This window comes from Lethenteron reissneri, unplaced genomic scaffold (assembly GCF_015708825.2).
Source record: "Lethenteron reissneri isolate LAM-NWPU_2019-01 unplaced genomic scaffold, ASM1570882v1 scaffold_1938, whole genome shotgun sequence".
NCBI lineage: Eukaryota > Metazoa > Chordata > Hyperoartia > Petromyzontiformes > Petromyzontidae > Lethenteron > Lethenteron reissneri.
Genome location: NW_026891705.1, coordinates 244,038 through 260,453, shown reverse-complemented (window position 1 = coordinate 260,453; position 16,416 = coordinate 244,038). Strand labels below are relative to the sequence as shown.

The window sequence follows — 16,416 nt, the reverse complement described above, 5'->3', positions numbered from 1 at the left end:
CTACACACACACATATTTAAATCATTGCACACTCTCTGCACAGAAGAACTGCCGCTAGTGTAGCTGCTGGAGATGGTCGAGGTGGTGGTGGTGGCGGCTTCCCTGATGCTGCTCGCCACGCTCTCGACATCTAGGTGAGCCTTTACTCCACCACCTCCTCCACCACCTTCACCACCACCACATTCACCACCACCACCACCACCTCCACCACCACCACCACAACCACATTCACCACCACCACCTCCTTTTACAACTCCTCTTCCATCTCCTCCACAACCATTTTCACCACCACCACCACCACCACCACCACCACCACCACCTCCTCCTCCACCTCTTCCACCTCCTCCACCACCTCCTCCACCACCTCCTCTTCCATCTCCTCCACAACCACTTTCATCACCACCACCACTTTCACCACCACCACCACCGCCACCACCACCTCCTCCTCCACCACCACCACCACCACCACTTCCTCCACCACCTCCTCTTCCATCTCCTCCACAACCACTTTCACCACCACCACCATCACCACCACCACCACCACCACCACGACCACCACCACCTCCTCCACCTCCTCTTCCATCTCCTCTACAACCACTTTCACCACCACCACCATCACCACCACCACGACCACCACCACCTCCTCCACCTCCTCTTCCATCACCACCACCACCACCACCACGACCACCACCACCTCCTCCACCAACTTCTCCTCCACACCGAGGAACCCATTCAAACGCACAGTGGTCTGGTCTCAGCTAGCTGATGAAAGTTGCAAGCGAGAATGTCATCGTCGCTTGCGGTTGGGGTTGGCACCGTCCCCCGCTCCTCCTGATGCCGAGGGTAAATGCGCGAGGTTTAAGACTGTGGATCATGCAGCTGTAATGGCTGCTTAAGGTACACGGTCCAAACCTCCCAAGAGACGCTGGCTGACAGAGGAGGTGTTCAGGCTGGCTTATAAAAAGCGACACGCCCACTCTCATCGTCTACAGTATCCCACGTTCGAGAATGAGGAGGTCTACCGCAGCCTTCGCTCGGAGTTTCGGAGAGCCGTGAGGCGCTGCAAAGATGGGTGGTGGTTTGCGGGTTGCTGAGGAGATGGAGTCTGCCTCGGTATCCCGCGATCACAAATAACTCTTTGACTCCATCATCACAAAATAACTTGCAGCGCACGACTATCGTCATCACTAGGGGCAAGAAGGTGATCCGATCTCAAACCCCCAGGAACAGGTTTATAGATTTGCTAAGCATTTTTTGAGATCTTGGGATAGGGAAAATCGCTCAGCCTGGATAACATCATGGGGCGACGTGGGGATGAACCTGCTGAGGATGCGGTGCCTCAAATATTTCGGTAGAAGAAGTCACTCCCTGTGAGTGGCTGGCTGAGGTGACATCTGTTGAGGAAGTACAGAAGGCGATCCAGAGTCTGAGACCAGGAAAGGCACCGGGCAGAGATGATCTCCCAAGCGAAATGCTGAGGGAGGGTGGCATGTGTGCACAGACTGCCCTATATGACATCATAATAAGAGTCTGGACCACTGGACGGATTCCATAGGATTGGAATGATGCCCTGGTGGTCCCCCTCTTTCAGAAGGAGGACCGCACAGACTGTAACAACTACAGGGGCATCTCCCTCCTTAGTATGCCGGGAAAGGTCCTGGCAAGGATTATTCAACATCACCCTGCCAGGTACGTTGAGGAGAGGCTTGCAGAGCCCCAATGTGGTTTCAGGAAAGGGCGGTCCTGCACAGATGCTATATTCTCTGTTCGTATTCTACAGCAGAGGTGTAGGGAATTCCAACGAGACTCACATCTCTGCTTTATTGACCTGGTCACGGCCTATGATACTATCAATAGGCCTGGGCTCTCCGTTGGTGATCGTGAGCAGGCCCGGGTAAAACTACATGGCTGGGAGTCGGAGCTATTCCCTGTTCACCTTGGGGTGCGACAGGGAAATCCTCTGGCTCCTATGTTATTTAACATCTATTTCGACCACGTAGTTCGTGAAGCATTCGATGGATGTATTGGAGGAATTTCCATCTAGTACAGATACAATGGGAGGCTGATCGATGCCCGGGTGTGGTTAAGCGATGGCTCCCTAATGGTCAAACATGTTATGTATGCTGATGATCTGGTGATTGCTGCTCACTCAAAGGAGGAGTTGGAGGCGCTGCCACTATAAGATGGGGCCTTACCATCATCACCACAAAAACAAAGCATCTGCCTGGGTATTTTGTACCATCAGACACTTCACCCCTACAGCTCCTAATTCATGATGGGGCAGTTGTGGAGAGAGTGGAGAGGTTTCCATACCTGGGAAGTGTCCTCATGACCGGCTCCGGTTTAACAGCAGAGGTGTCACTCCGAATCAGTCGAGCGGCATTATTTTTTCATTGGCTACATGATGCTGTGTGGAAGCTATCTGGTCTGTCGCTCCACGAAGCTTCGGGTCTTCTCGACCACGGTCATTCCCTCCCTTCTCCATGTTTGCGAAACATGGACCCCCTAATAGAACATCTTTGCCAGTTAGACACATGTAGGCTGGTCTGCCTACGATCTATCCTGGGTGTAACCAGGCTGGATTGTGTGAGGAGCTCATAAATCCTTGAAAGATCTGGCCAAATTCCCATTGGTGAGCTCCTCCGGCGGGCAAGGATGCATTGGCTGGGGAATGTAGCCCGCATGCCCAGCCACCGCATGCCTAAACAGCTTTTGTTCAGTCGGATTGAGGGGGCTGAACGGGCTTGGCACGGGCTAGAGAATAGATGGAGTGATGTGGTACAGGAGGACGTGGAGCTGAGCGGACTTGCCGATGACTGGTACCAGCGGTGTCAAGATCGGCCTCTGTGGAGGAGGCTCGTGAAGGAGGCTGCTACTGGACAGTTGGAGGCAGTCGCCCTCCAGCAACAAAGGAGGGCAGAGGAGCGACGCTCACAACAACCAGCGGAGCGTCGGGCAGCTAAAACGCAGCAAGTTGGCATAGTAGTCTAGATTTGAAGTTTTCGTGACTGCAAAAATCCATATTTTTTTGTTCTTTCGGTAAAGTCACGTAGGTGAAAAAATAAAAATGAAATAAAAATAAAAAAACGGCGTGAGTTTATTTTTGTATTATATATATTTTCACCTACGTGACTTTACCGAAATAACCAAAGAGTTTGGCATAGTAGGGTGCACAGATGGTGCATCGGCTAGTCATCTCAGTCAGTCGACCCATGCATGACACCTGGTTCTGTCCCGTGACCTCCTGCCAGCGGGCGTTCGACACTTCACGTGGCCTTAACTTGCACATGGCCTGGCACAATCGCCATGGTGGCGTCACCTCCACTTTGTGGAGAATGTCGGTTTTTGTTGTTGTATTTATATCTCTATGTTTCTGTGTGTCTATCTCTGTGTGTGTGTCTCTGTGAGTCTGTCTCTCCGTGTGTGTCTCTTTGTCTGTGTGTGGGTGTCTGTGTTGGGAGGTGTAGTGTAGCAGTTAGCGCTAAGCTGCGCTAACTGCTACAGTACCGTCCTTCACAGGTGCTCGCTAACAGCACTTGCCCCAACAGTCTGTTACAGGCTACACGTGGGCAATCTTTGTCTTTGCATTGTGGCTGAACTTCATGGGGGCGGTGGCGCAGCGGTGACTAACACCAGCACCCACCAATCCTGGGTCTCCCTCTAGGTCGACTCAGTCCTTCAAAATGAGCGACTCAACACTTACACCCCACCCCCGACAAAGTCTGCCGAAGGTTCCACGTGCGCGTGGCTGTGGGTGCGAACTCTGTCTGTTGTAAGCGCGGAGTTGGCAAACGTCTCGGTGTCGGCGGCGGCGGCGAATGAGACGATAGTCGTCCCTTCCACGTTCCTGGAGACCCTCCTGGGCCCTTCTTCTGGCTACGACTTCAGACTCAGGCCGAACTTCGAAGGTGGGAGGAGGAATCCGCAAGCACCACGAACACGACGCATCCACCCAATCATTATTGTCGCGACTAAGGGGTGTGTGGGTAGGTGTGTGGGTAGGTGGGTGTATCTGTGGGTATGTGGGGGTGTGGGTGGGTGGGTGTGTAGGTTGGTGGGTGGGTGTGTAGTTGGGTGGGTGTGTCTGTGGGTGTGTGGGGGTGTGGGTGGCTCTGGGTGTCTGTATGTAGGCGTATTTGTGTGTGGCAAGGCTGCGTTGGCTGGGCCATGTAGCCCGCGTGCCCAATCACCGCATGCCCAAACAGCTTTTGTTCAGCCGGATCGATGGGGCTAATCGGGCGCGGCACGGGCTATAGAAGAGATGGAGTGATGTGGTACAGGAGGATGTGGAGCTGAGTGGACTTGCCGATGACTGGTACCAGTGGTGTCAAGATCGGCCTCTGTGGAGGAGACTCGTGAAGGACGCTACTGGGCAGTTGGAGGCAGTCGCCCTCCAACAACAACAGAGGTCGGAAGAGTGACGCTCACAACAATGAGCGGAGCGCCGGGTGGCTAAAGCACAGCAATTTGGCACAGTAGGGGCACAGGTGGTGCATCAGCCAGTCATCTCGGTCATCTCAGTCAGTCGACTGAGTGGTGATCGTGGTTACTTATGCCCTCACCGAAGATGAACATCAGTGGAGGGATGCAGGCAAAGCCGATGAGTCAGATGACTAATATGACCTCCTGTCACAGCTGCTAGCTAAAGTGGCCCTTTGGGATAGAGTCATCCTGTTGGGTGACTTCAATGCCCAAGTTGATTATGATGATGGGACCTGGTCTGGAGTGATTGGAGGGCATGGGCCAGATCAGCTCACTAACAATGGTTCGGAGGCTGCTAGATTTTTCTGCAACCCATGTGCTTGTAATTACCAACACGCTGTTCCGGCATCGGTGCATCCACACAACATCATGGATGCAAGCGAGAACATCTGCTGGACTATATAGTGATGGAACAGCGGATGTGAGCCCATATACTTGACACCAGGACCTACCGTGGAGGTGATCTGCCCACTGACCATCGACTTGTCATCTGTAAGATGAGCCTGCCATTCTTCCACTCCGGTGGTGGGTGTACACCCAGGACCCCATACCGGAGGAATTTCCATCTGGTACAGATATAACGGGAGGCTGATCGATGCCCGGGTGCAGTCGAGGGATGGCCTCGCCTCGGCCTGAAATGAGTACCTGATGTGGTGTGTAAACATCACCACTGGGGAGACAAAGGCGGCCGGGCGTAGTTTGGCCACCCATCCCCGCATGTGCCGTGCCGGCCTTCATAGGTGCGACTCGATAGCAGCACTTGTCCCAACACTCTGTGAAGGCTATACGGGGGATCGTTGTCTTTGTTGTGAACTCGACAGGAAAACCCGTGGTGGTGAACTGCAGCATGTTCCTGGAGTACATTGGCTCCATCGAGGAGACTACCATGGTGAGTCCACAACCACCCAGAGACCCCGCGCCACCGATTAGCTACAGTTGGCTACGTACGGTGTGATATAAGTTAATCATACATCCAGTACACTATACACTACACTATTATACACTATACACAACACACTACACTATACATGACACTATACACTGCTACGCACTACGCTATGCGGTACTACACACTGAACTATACATGAGAATATATACTGCTATATACTACACTACTACACAACTATTCTATCTATACACTACACTATTACACACTACACACTACACTATAACACACTACACTATACACTACATTACTACACACGACACTACACTATAACACACTACACTATACACTAGACTACTATACACTACGACACACTACACTGCACTATACATGACACTATACACTACTATGCACTACACTACTACTATACACTACAACGCACTGCACTATAGAAGACACTATACACTACTACGCACTACACTATGCGGTACTACACACTGAACTATACACTAGACTATTTACTGCTATACAATACACTACTACACACTACATGAAAACACACTACACTATACACTACACTATTACACAACTATACTACGATACACTACCAGTGGCGGCTCCTGCAAAATCTCTCAGGGGGGGCAAATGTCTGGATGATTGATAAGGATAAGGTCCACCCATGCAATGGATAAATTAACAGCTTAAGCATGTAAAGGCAACTTCACTTCTTTAATATGAATGAAAAATAAAGTGACTCTTACAATACATCTTGTTTGTTTCTATACTCACTATTAAAACAAACCACTCAAGTTTATTTTATTAAAGATTCCACTAGGTGGCGATAAATTATATTGTTGGATGAAACGTGCTTACGTATGATGACGTTAGCACGTATGATGACATAAGAACGTTAGTGCGAGCCCTCCCGGAAGCCATAGAGAATGCATTGGAGCGCCCGCCGTTCGAAAAAAAACATCTTTGAATGTAAGTCTATGGGGCCACTCGGGGCGATTCTCAGCCGGAGTGAAATCGCCCAAAAAGAGGCGGTACTCCACAGAACGTGACATGACGCTGATTGGACTATATCCAGAGGCTGCAGTGACGGCTAGCGTGACTCTGTGGTTGAAAGACATTGGTGGTGCGTCGCCCAATCGCCCTAATGAAGAAACCGCCCCGTACACTACACTACTACACACTACATTACTACACACGACACTACACGAAAACACACTACACTATACACTACACACCACCACCCCACGTGCTTCCCATCCATGCACACCACAACCCCACACATATTTCCCCCCCCCCCCCGCACCCCGCCCGTGTAGGACTACCAGCTGAACATCTTCCTGCGCGAGAAGTGGCACGACCCGCGCATGACGTACGACGTGGCGCGCCCCTTCCTCGACCTGGACAACACAATCATCGGCTCCATCTGGAAGCCCGACCTCTTCTTCGGCAACGAGAAGAGCGCCAGCTTCCACCGCGTCACCACGGACAACATGATGCTGCGCGTCTTCCGCAACGGGGACGTCTACTTCTCCATCAGGTCCGGACAGACACGGACAGACTGAGTGAATGGGTGGCTGGGTGAGTGAGTGGGTGGGTGGCTGGGTGAGTGAGTGGGTGAGTAGCTGGGTGAGCGAGTGGGTGGGTGAGTGAGTGGTTGGCTGGGTGAGTGAATGGGTGGGTGGCTGGGTGAGTGAGTGGGTGAGTAGCTGGGTGAGCGAGTGGGTGGGTGAGTGAGTGGTTGGCTGGGTGAGTGAATGGGTGAGTGGCTGGGTGAGTGAGTGAGTGGGTGGCTGGGTGAGTGGCTGGGTGAGTGAGTGGGTGAGTGAGTGGGTGGGTGGCTGGGTGAGTGAGTGGGTGGGTGAGTGAGTGGCAGGGTGAGTGAATCGGTGACTGAGTGAGTGGGTGAGTGACTGGGTGAGTGAGTGGGTGAGTGAGTGAGTGGCTGGGTGAGTGAGTGAATGGGTGGATAGGTGAGTGAGTGGGTGGGTGGCTGGGTGAGTGAGTGGCTGGGTGAGTGAGTGAATGGGTGGATAGGTGAGTGAGTGGGTGGGTGGCTGGGTGAGTGAGTGGCTGGGTGAGTGAGTGGGCGAGTGAGTGGGTGGGTGAGTGAGTGGCTGGGTGAGTGAGTGGGTGAGTAGTTGAGTGAGTGGGTGGGTGAGTGAGTGGTTGGTTGGGTGAGTGAGTGGGTGAGTGGCTGGGTGAGTGAGTGGGTGAGTGAGTGAGTGAGTGGCTGGGTGAGTGAGTGAATGGGTGGATAGGTGAGTGAGTGGGTGGGTGGCTGGGTGAGTGAGTGGCTGGGTGAGTGAGTGAATGGGTGGATAGGTGAGTGAGTGGGTGGGTGGCTGGGTGAGTGAGTGGCTGGGTGAGTGAGTGGGCGAGTGAGTGGGTGGGTGAGTGAGTGGCTGGGTGAGTGAGTGGGTGAGTAGTTGAGTGAGTGGGTGGGTGAGTGAGTGGTTGGTTGGGTGAGTGAGTGGGTGAGTGGCTGGGTGAGTGAGTGGCTGAGTTAGTGAATGGGTGGCTGGGTGAGTGAGTGGGTGAGTGGCTGGGTGAGTGAGTGGGTGAGTGAGTGGCTGGCTGAGTGGGTGGGTGGGTGAGTGAGTGAGTGGGTGAGTGGCTGGGTGACTGAGTGAATGGGTGGCTGGGTGAGTGAGTGGGTGAGTGCGTGGCAGGATGAGTGAGTGGCTGGGCGAGTGAGTGAGTGGGTGGGTGAGTGAGTGGTTGGCTGGGTGAGTGAATGGGTGAGTGGCTGGGTGAGCGAGTGGGTGGGTGAGTGAGTGAGTGAGTGGCTGGGTGAGTGAGTGGGTGAGTAATTGGGTGAGTGAGTGAGTGAGTGGGTGGGTGGGTGAGTGGTTGGTTGGGTGAGTGAGTGGGTGAGTGGCTGGGTGAGTGAGTGGCTGAGTGAGTGAATGGGTGGCTGGGTGAGTGAGTGTGTGAGTGGCTGGGTGAGTGAGTGGGTGAGTGAGTGAGTGGCTGGCTGAGTGGGTGGGTGAGTGAGTGGCTGAGTGGGTGGGTGAGTGAGTGGGTGAGTGAGTGAGTGAATGGGTGGCTGGGTGACTGAGTGAATGGGTGGCTGGGTGAGTGAGTGGGTGAGTGCGTGGCAGGATGAGTGAGTGGCTGGGCGAGTGAGTAGTCCCTAGGCACAGTGCCTACTGCTGTGGCCTATTGGATAACACGGCCCTGGGGCAGACCTCCAGCAGAGCGGTTCCTTCGCTTCGTCACCAGCGTCCAGGATCATCCTCGACTCTGATGCGGCCCTGGCTTGACGTATCATCTTGTGACCGCACTACACGGGGAGTGAGTTACTCAGCTCTGGGGTTTGTGTTGTTGCTGCTACTGCTGCTGCTGCAGGCTGTCCCTGACTCTCTCCTGCCCCATGGACCTCCACAACTTCCCCATGGACACCCAGATCTGCCGCATCTCCCTGCAGAGCTGTGAGTGCTGCCGCGACGGGAGATCTGCGGTCACTCAATCGTTGTTCTCGCTGCTGTAGGCGGCAACCACTGCTCGGTGATAAACCATCACCAGCCCCCCCCATCAACCACAACCAACCACCACCCACCACTAACCACCACCAGCCACCAACCATCACTAACCATCATGACCCACCCAGCACCACCTACCCAGCACCACTCACCACCACCAACCAACCACCATCAGCCACCCACCACCACCAACCACCACCACCCACCACCCACCAACCACCACCACCACACCAACCACCTACGATCCATCCACCACTAAAAACCACCACCCACCACTCGTGTGTGTCTGTCTGTGTGTGTGTGTCTGTGTGTGTGTCTGTGTGTGTGTCTGTGTGTGTCTGTGCGTGTGTCTGTGTGTCTGTGTGTATGTGTGTGTGTCTGTGTGTCTGTCTGTGTGTCTGTGCGTGTGTCTGTGTGTGTGTGTCTGTGTGTGTGTCTGTGTGTGTGTCTGTGCGTGTGTGTCTGTGTGTGTCTGTGCGTGTGTCTGTGTGTGTGTCTGTGCGTGCCTGAGCGCAGACGGCTACACCAACGACGACCTCATCGTCCAGTGGCTGGACAAGAGCCCCGTGGACTTCTCCGACACGCTGAGCCTGCCCCAGTTCGAGCTGAGCCGCAACGTCCAGTTCGGAGACTGCTCCAAGAATTACGTCATCGGTAAACCGGAGCTACGAGAGCCACGAGAGCCACGATGAGTCGAATTGAATTCGCATCGGGAGAGAGACAGAGACTCGTTGTAGACTCCCTCCCTCCCTCTCCTCCATCCCTCTCCTCCCTCCCTCCACTCCCTCTCCTCCGCTCCCTCCACAGGGATCTTCTCGTGCATCGAGGCGCGCTTCATCCTGCGGCGTCAGATGGGCTTCTACCTCATCCAGCTCTACATCCCCAGCGTGCTGATCGTCATCATCTCCTGGGTCTCCTTCTGGATCAACATGGACGTGGCGCCGGCTCGCGTGGGTCTGGGCATCACTACGGTGCTCACCATGACCACGCAGAGCACGGGGTCACGCTCCTCCATGCCCAAGGTGATGGCGGGGGGCATCTACAGCAGCTTCGGATTGGCTTTGGGATAAACGGGCGGTGGGTGGGTGGAGATACATGGGTGAGTGGCACGGACTGGAGCGGATGGGTGGGTGGGTGGATGAGTTAGTGGGTGGGTGGGTGAGTGGCTGGGTGGGTGAGTGGCTGGGTGGGTGGATTACTTAGTTGGTGAGTGGCTGGGTGGGTGGGTGGATGAGTTAGTGGGTGAGTGAGTGGCTGGGTAGGTGGGTGGCTGGCTGGATGGGTGGATGAGTTAGTGGGTGGGTGGATGAGTTAGTGGGTGGGTGGGTGAGTTAGGAGGTGGTGGGTGGATGAGTTAGTGGGTGGGTGGGTGAGTGGCTGGGTGGGTGAGTGGCTGGGTGGGTGGGTGGGTGAGTTAGTGGAAGGGTAGATGAGTTAGTGGGTGGGTGGGATGTTCTGATGCGCTGGATGGTACCATGGCCGTTGGTGAAGATGACGATGATGGTGATGATGGTGATGATGATGGCGATGATGATGATGGCGATGATGAGGATGGTGATGATTGTGATGTGTCCCCCAGCTCTCCTACATCAACGCGATGGACGTGTGGATGACCACGTGTCTGGTGTTCGTCTTTGCCGCTATGCTCGAGTTTGTGCTCGTCATCATGACCGCTCGCAAGTTCAAGGCGCTGGCCGCCCAACATCTGCCCATCTATCCGGTGAGATGAACAACAGACAGACAGTCGAACGATGCACGAGTTGGAAGCTGATTGGGTTGGAGGCTGAAGGGGCTGGAGGCATATATTACCAGAGGATGTTTTTGTTTGCATGTTCACCACGAGTATGTGTGGTTCATGCAGACATGATTCCTTGCCGGAAAGGGTAAAACCTATTGGTATATTTTGATACTGGCAAGAAAGGTCCCATGATGAATAAACGGACTTAATAAAGACGTGGTTTTAAGAAGACACTTAAAAGTGTCGACAACTAGCGGATTAACGAATTTCCAACGGGAGGGAATTCCACTGCCGTGGCAGAGACACAGCGAGTCGCCCACTCAGGCCGGGTACGGGTACGGGTAGCCGTTTGCGACCCTGGTGCGGCCGGGTACGGGTAGGCCGTGAGTCACTGGTGAGTAACTGCTTGTCACTCATTTCCCAACGTCTTGTCTCTTGTCACAATTCAAGTTCCTAGAATCAACCCACCCGCGCCTGCAACGTGGCTTCATCCCAGAGTTCTAGATTTGAAGCTTTCGTGACTGCAGTAATTTTAGCTGTGACGGTTCCACCTGATGACGGAGACTTGTGTTGCCTCCGAAACTTTTATTAACTTTTAATTTGATTTTTTTACCTACGTGACTTTACCGAAAAAACCTAACAGTATTCATCCCAGAGGTCGCAATCAGGTACCCGATACCCGTACCCGGCTGGGTACGGGTGTAGGGTACGGCCGGGTACGGGTACGGGTACGGCCGGGTACGGGTACCCGTTTGCGACCCTGGTGCGGCCGGGTACGGGTAAGGAATCAAAACCCGTTTGCGACCTCTGGGGTGGGTTAACCGTGAGGATTTGCCACCCCCAGGCACCGCAGGATGTGGAAGGGGAGAGGCGGGTGCGCTTGGCTCAGCAGATCGACAACCTGTCTCGATGGCTCTTTCCCGTCAGCTTCGCGGTCTTCAACTTCCTCTACTGGATCCTCTTCCTCGTCGTACTCAAGAGCGACGTGTGACGTGTGGGATGGGGGGCGTACGCCGGCTCTGACGCTGCGGTCACCCTCGTTGCTAACACTACCACCACTGCTGCTGCTAACCGCTTACACTACATTTCGATTTAAAGCTTTCGTGACTGCAGGGATTCATCTTCTTGGTTCTTTCGGTAAAGTCACGTAGAAGGGAAGTAATAAAATAATAAAAAATAAAACACGACGTTTCGGCCACAACGCAAGCAGCCGTCCTCAGGTGAGGACGGCTGCTTGCGTTGTGGCCAAAACGTCGTGAGAATTATTTTATTATGTTTTATTATTTATTATTTTATTACTTCCCTTCTACGTGACTTTACCAAAAGAACCAAGAAGAAGAACACTTACACTACGGTAGACTCTCGATTGTTACGCGCGTGCCGTTCATCCGATTTGCGGATTGACGGTCGCGCGCCGGAGATTTCGACGTCAACTATGTTTACTCTTCGGTTCTTTCGGTAAAGTCACGTAGGTATAAGATAGAATAAAATGATTATGCCTACGGGACTTTACCGAAAGAACCAAAGAGTATGGATTCCTGTAGTCACGAAAACTTCAAATCAAGAGTAAAGTATCTTATCTTATCCAGGATTTTATACGGCGCTTTTTTTTGTCAAAGCGCTTTAAAAGTGGTTCATTAGTTACACTGGTCAAAAAAAAAAGCATTTTTTTTCTGGCCTGGACTTTTGCAGCTGTTTTAGACTAATTTCAGGGTGCTGATTCCAAATCTGATCTCAGATTTGTTCTATCACATCTCATTTTATGCTATCGGCATACCCCATTTTCATTTATTTTACCCGTAATTAACTCTGTCACTTATGATTGCAAGTTGTTGCGAGTCAGTGACTGCTTTAGTGTTAAAATATTATGCTGTATTTTTAGGATAGTGTGTTTATAATATAATTTTATGTAGATATCCACATTTATTTAATATTTTTCTTCTGCAGTTTTTATTGAAAATGCAATATTTGATATCTCAAAAACCTGATGTGATAGTAAAAAACTGATGCCAGATTTGGAATCAGCACCCCAAAATTACCTTAAAACCGTTGGAATACCTTATGCCAGAAAAAGTGTGTTGACCAGTGTTATTGGCTGATGGCGATAGGGAGGGGATTTGAGTGTTGGGGAGGGGTGGAAGGGTGATGCCAGGCAGAGGGAGGGGCGAGGTGAGGAAGGGGGAGAGGATGGTTACGGCTTTAAGAACGAGGACAGGAAGTAGTTGAACACGTAGTAGGCTATTGCGACAAATATAATCCACAATGCAGGTTTTTTTGGTTAGAGCACGTAAATATATAAATGTGTCGTTATACCTGCCACCACCCGACACAGCCAACTCCCCATCATTCGCACAGAAAATCGAGAGTCTATTGTACTACTAACGAAGTCTTGACTTAAAGCTTTCGTGACTGCAGGAATTCATATTCTTTGGGTCTTTCGGTAAAGTCACGATCAAAACGTCGTAGTTTCTTGTAATAGGTTTTTACCCTTTCAACTGGTACAAAAACTGACACTTTTGTAGTGTTGTACAGACGGACTCTTCAACGTCTTTTGTAACACACACTTTTATTCGTCTTATGAACACAGTCCCTATGCACTGAGGGGTATACGGTCCCCTCACCCGTTACACTCAGAACGTACAAGCCTCCGCACCCTACAGGCTACTTAATATCCCGCTCTTTCAGTGTCCTCTGACTGGACCTAGGGAGATGTCTCCCCGACCACTGGTTACTCTGAACCCTAGCTCTTATAAGGGCTGGAGGGCTTGGTCCAGGGTCCTAGACTTCTTCCGACGTCTTGGGTCTTCGTGTAGTCGAACTCCCCGAGAGCTCTGAGCGCTCTGGCCTTATACTTGTTCTTTGCCGGGTTGTCCAATCCCCGGCCACCTTGTGGAACCCTGTGATTGGTCACTCCCAATCTGCTTTAGGATCCCAATTCACCCTATCTGACCCTGACCGTTAGGTCGCGCGGGAAAACCTTGTTTACGGTAGGCTCTCACAACTTGTGTGACCCTGACCGTTAGTTTGAGCGAGAAAACCTTGTCAACGATTAGCTCTCCCAGTTTGTGAACATCGAGTGGGTAACTCTACTACATTTTTATACAAGGGATCATGTTTGCAATAACCACAACACAAGCAGTCAAAATGCAAACAAAAAGAAACAACTCTGATAATGATATCATAATGAGACCTCTTTCACCAATGATATCATTATCAGAGTTGCTTATTTTTCTTTGCATTTTGACTGCTTGTGTTGTGGTTATTGCAAACATGATCCTTTGTATAAAGGTGTCAGTTTTTGTACCAGTTGAAAGGGTAAAAACATATTACTATATGTTGCCACTGGTAAAGGAGGTCCTATAGTGTCGTAGTTTCTTGTTATTTTTGTTATTTTCTTTGAACCTATCTACGTGACTTTACCAAAAGACCCAAATAATATGTCCTACTAACTACTTTTCTTCTACCAGGTAAGGCCCACTGAGCAGTGCGGCTCTAGAAGTGACTTATCACAAATGATAGCAGCTCAGCCAAGTTGGCGTATCATCACCGTCGTGTGGAAATGTGGTGTGTGCTTAATGACGATGCGGAGGCAGGACTTCATGTAAGGGCTTGCGCTATTTTATTAATAGGGCTTGCTGACAACTTTCACCAGAGGTAGGTGCCCTACACTAATCCTTCACATGGACCCTCGGCTTTGCCTGTCCCTAGCCTTGGCTATCTCTTGGGCTCTCTCCCTCGAGTCGGATCGGGGGTTCAGCCAACACCGACCGGCCGAGGAGAGCAGAGCACCTTCCACAACTACCGCCGGCTTCTCTCTCCAGACCCCCTGAGCTCTACCCTCTGCTGTCTCTTCAACCGATCTCCATCCCGGGCTCCCACAATGACCCCGCTTTCGTCACGGGGCGCCCCTTTAAGTACCACGAGGAGACATGACGTCATCGCACTGCACAGCGCGTATGACGTCACGTCCCCATACTGCTCCTCTACAAATGTATAGCAGCAGCCAATTACTCTCTAAAAGCGTCACGTTGATTCTATATGTGGAGGGGAACAACTGGAGGACCAAGAGAAAAAATCCATGCGACCATCACGTGGAAATAGAGCGAGAGACGCAAACTTCAAATATACAGCAGGCATTATCAGGGTCGAGATCGAACCCACGAACTCTTGCGTACTAGGCGAGGTAGTTAACATATCCTAGCCACCACGGCTGCTGTCTCTCTGTGTGTTTTTTTGTGGGGAGCAGTAGTGTAGCAGTTAGCACGCTGCACGACGAACCCTGCGGCCCGAGTTTGATTCCTGCTCACAGCCAACACCAGTAACGATTATCTGAACCGGTCCTGGGTCCCTTATAGATCGACTCAGCCTCAAATGACTACGTGGTGTGGTGTGTAAGCATCGCAACTGGGGAGACAAATGCGCCCGGGCGTGGTGCTGGTCACCCCACCCACTCGTGTGCTGTTCTGGCCTTCATAGGTGCTCACCAACAGCACATTCCTCAACAGTCTGTTCAGGCTATTCGGGGGATCCATAGAGACACAACACAGAGAGAGGGACACGCAAACTCCAAATATACAGCAGGCGGTCAGGGTCGGGATCCAACCCACGACCTCCCCCAAATCACTCGTGACTTCCCTGCAATAATTGACCCCAGTTTGATTGCCGATTCGGGTGCTCCCTCTCTTTTTAAATCCTTTATATTAAGGACCATGCAAATATTTCGGTCGTTTTTTAACCCACTTCCCGTGATCCAATCGAGCAGACATTTTGCACACAGATTCGTTGTGCGTGACAATGAATTTTCGTGAAAATGTTTTCCAAAATTTTATACTGTTTAGGGAAAAAATGTTACATATTTATTTACCAATTGGTTAATGCTGGCACACAATCATCTGACCCATAGGTGGCAGCCATCTCAAGCCAGAGGACGAGAGGACTCTAGCCGCCCCGATGCCACGCATATAAAGGATTTATAGTGAAAAACTTTGTTTTTACGGGTTAATTTTTTTCTTTTCCTGTGTGGAGTTTGTACGCTCTCCTGTTCTGCACGAGTCAGGGGTTCGGGTTTCTCCGTTCTTTTTACCCCCCCCCCTCGAGCCTTTCGGAAACCCACTGGGTGGGGGCGGTAACTGTCCCTGTTGAAGCAGACCGTTTGGTAGATTTACAGCGTAACCCTAAAAAATTAACCCGTAAAAACAAAGTTTTTCACTATAAATCCTTTATATGCGTGGCATCGGTTTTATTTTATTATTCATTTCTGTTTTTCTTGAGTAAGAGTTTCATTTTTATCACATTGGTATTTTAAATTAAATATGAATTTATTTTTTTCCTTAAAAGTGGAAAATTTTGGAGAAAAAAAATTCACGAAAATAAATTGTCACGCGCAACGAGTCTATGTGCAAAATGTCAGCTCGATTGGATCACGTGAAGTGGGTTAAAACACGACCGAAAGATTTACACGGTCGTAAGCAAGCAAGCACGCAAGCACGCAAGCAAGCAAGCAAGTGAACTTAATATAAAGGATTTAAAAAGCAGTGCTTCTCAACCCTTCTGTATGAATTCCACGGCACCCACTTTCTCACTCGGTCTTCGTGGTAACACCGAACCAAAAAAGATGACCGTGACGGTACATTATGAGATGTGGTGAGATAAGGAGATGTGGTCCGAGATATGATGATATGTGATCGGCCACTTCGGATGAGGTGACAAAGGGGGGATGAAGGGGAGAAAATGGGAGAGATAACAGCATGATGGAGGATGGACGGGAGGAGAGAGCTGTGGTTGAAGGAGGGAGCTGTAGATGGAGGGCGCTG

The 16,416-nt window shown here is 51.4% G+C and overlaps 1 protein-coding gene across 1 annotated transcript; it reads left to right on the top strand.

The window, feature by feature from the left end:
- Nucleotides 1-52: 52 nt before the first annotated feature.
- LOC133339657 (glycine receptor subunit alpha-4-like) lies at nucleotides 53-11,671 on the top strand. The gene is made up of 9 exons (XM_061547814.1): nucleotides 53-134; nucleotides 3,778-3,908; nucleotides 5,304-5,371; nucleotides 6,700-6,920; nucleotides 8,732-8,814; nucleotides 9,382-9,519; nucleotides 9,673-9,887; nucleotides 10,445-10,585; nucleotides 11,448-11,671. Exons 1-9 carry the CDS (start codon nucleotides 73-75, stop codon nucleotides 11,592-11,594), a joined length of 1,206 nt encoding a protein of 401 aa, XP_061403798.1. The 5' UTR covers nucleotides 53-72; the 3' UTR covers nucleotides 11,595-11,671.
- The last annotated feature ends 4,745 nt before the right edge of the window (nucleotides 11,672-16,416 follow it).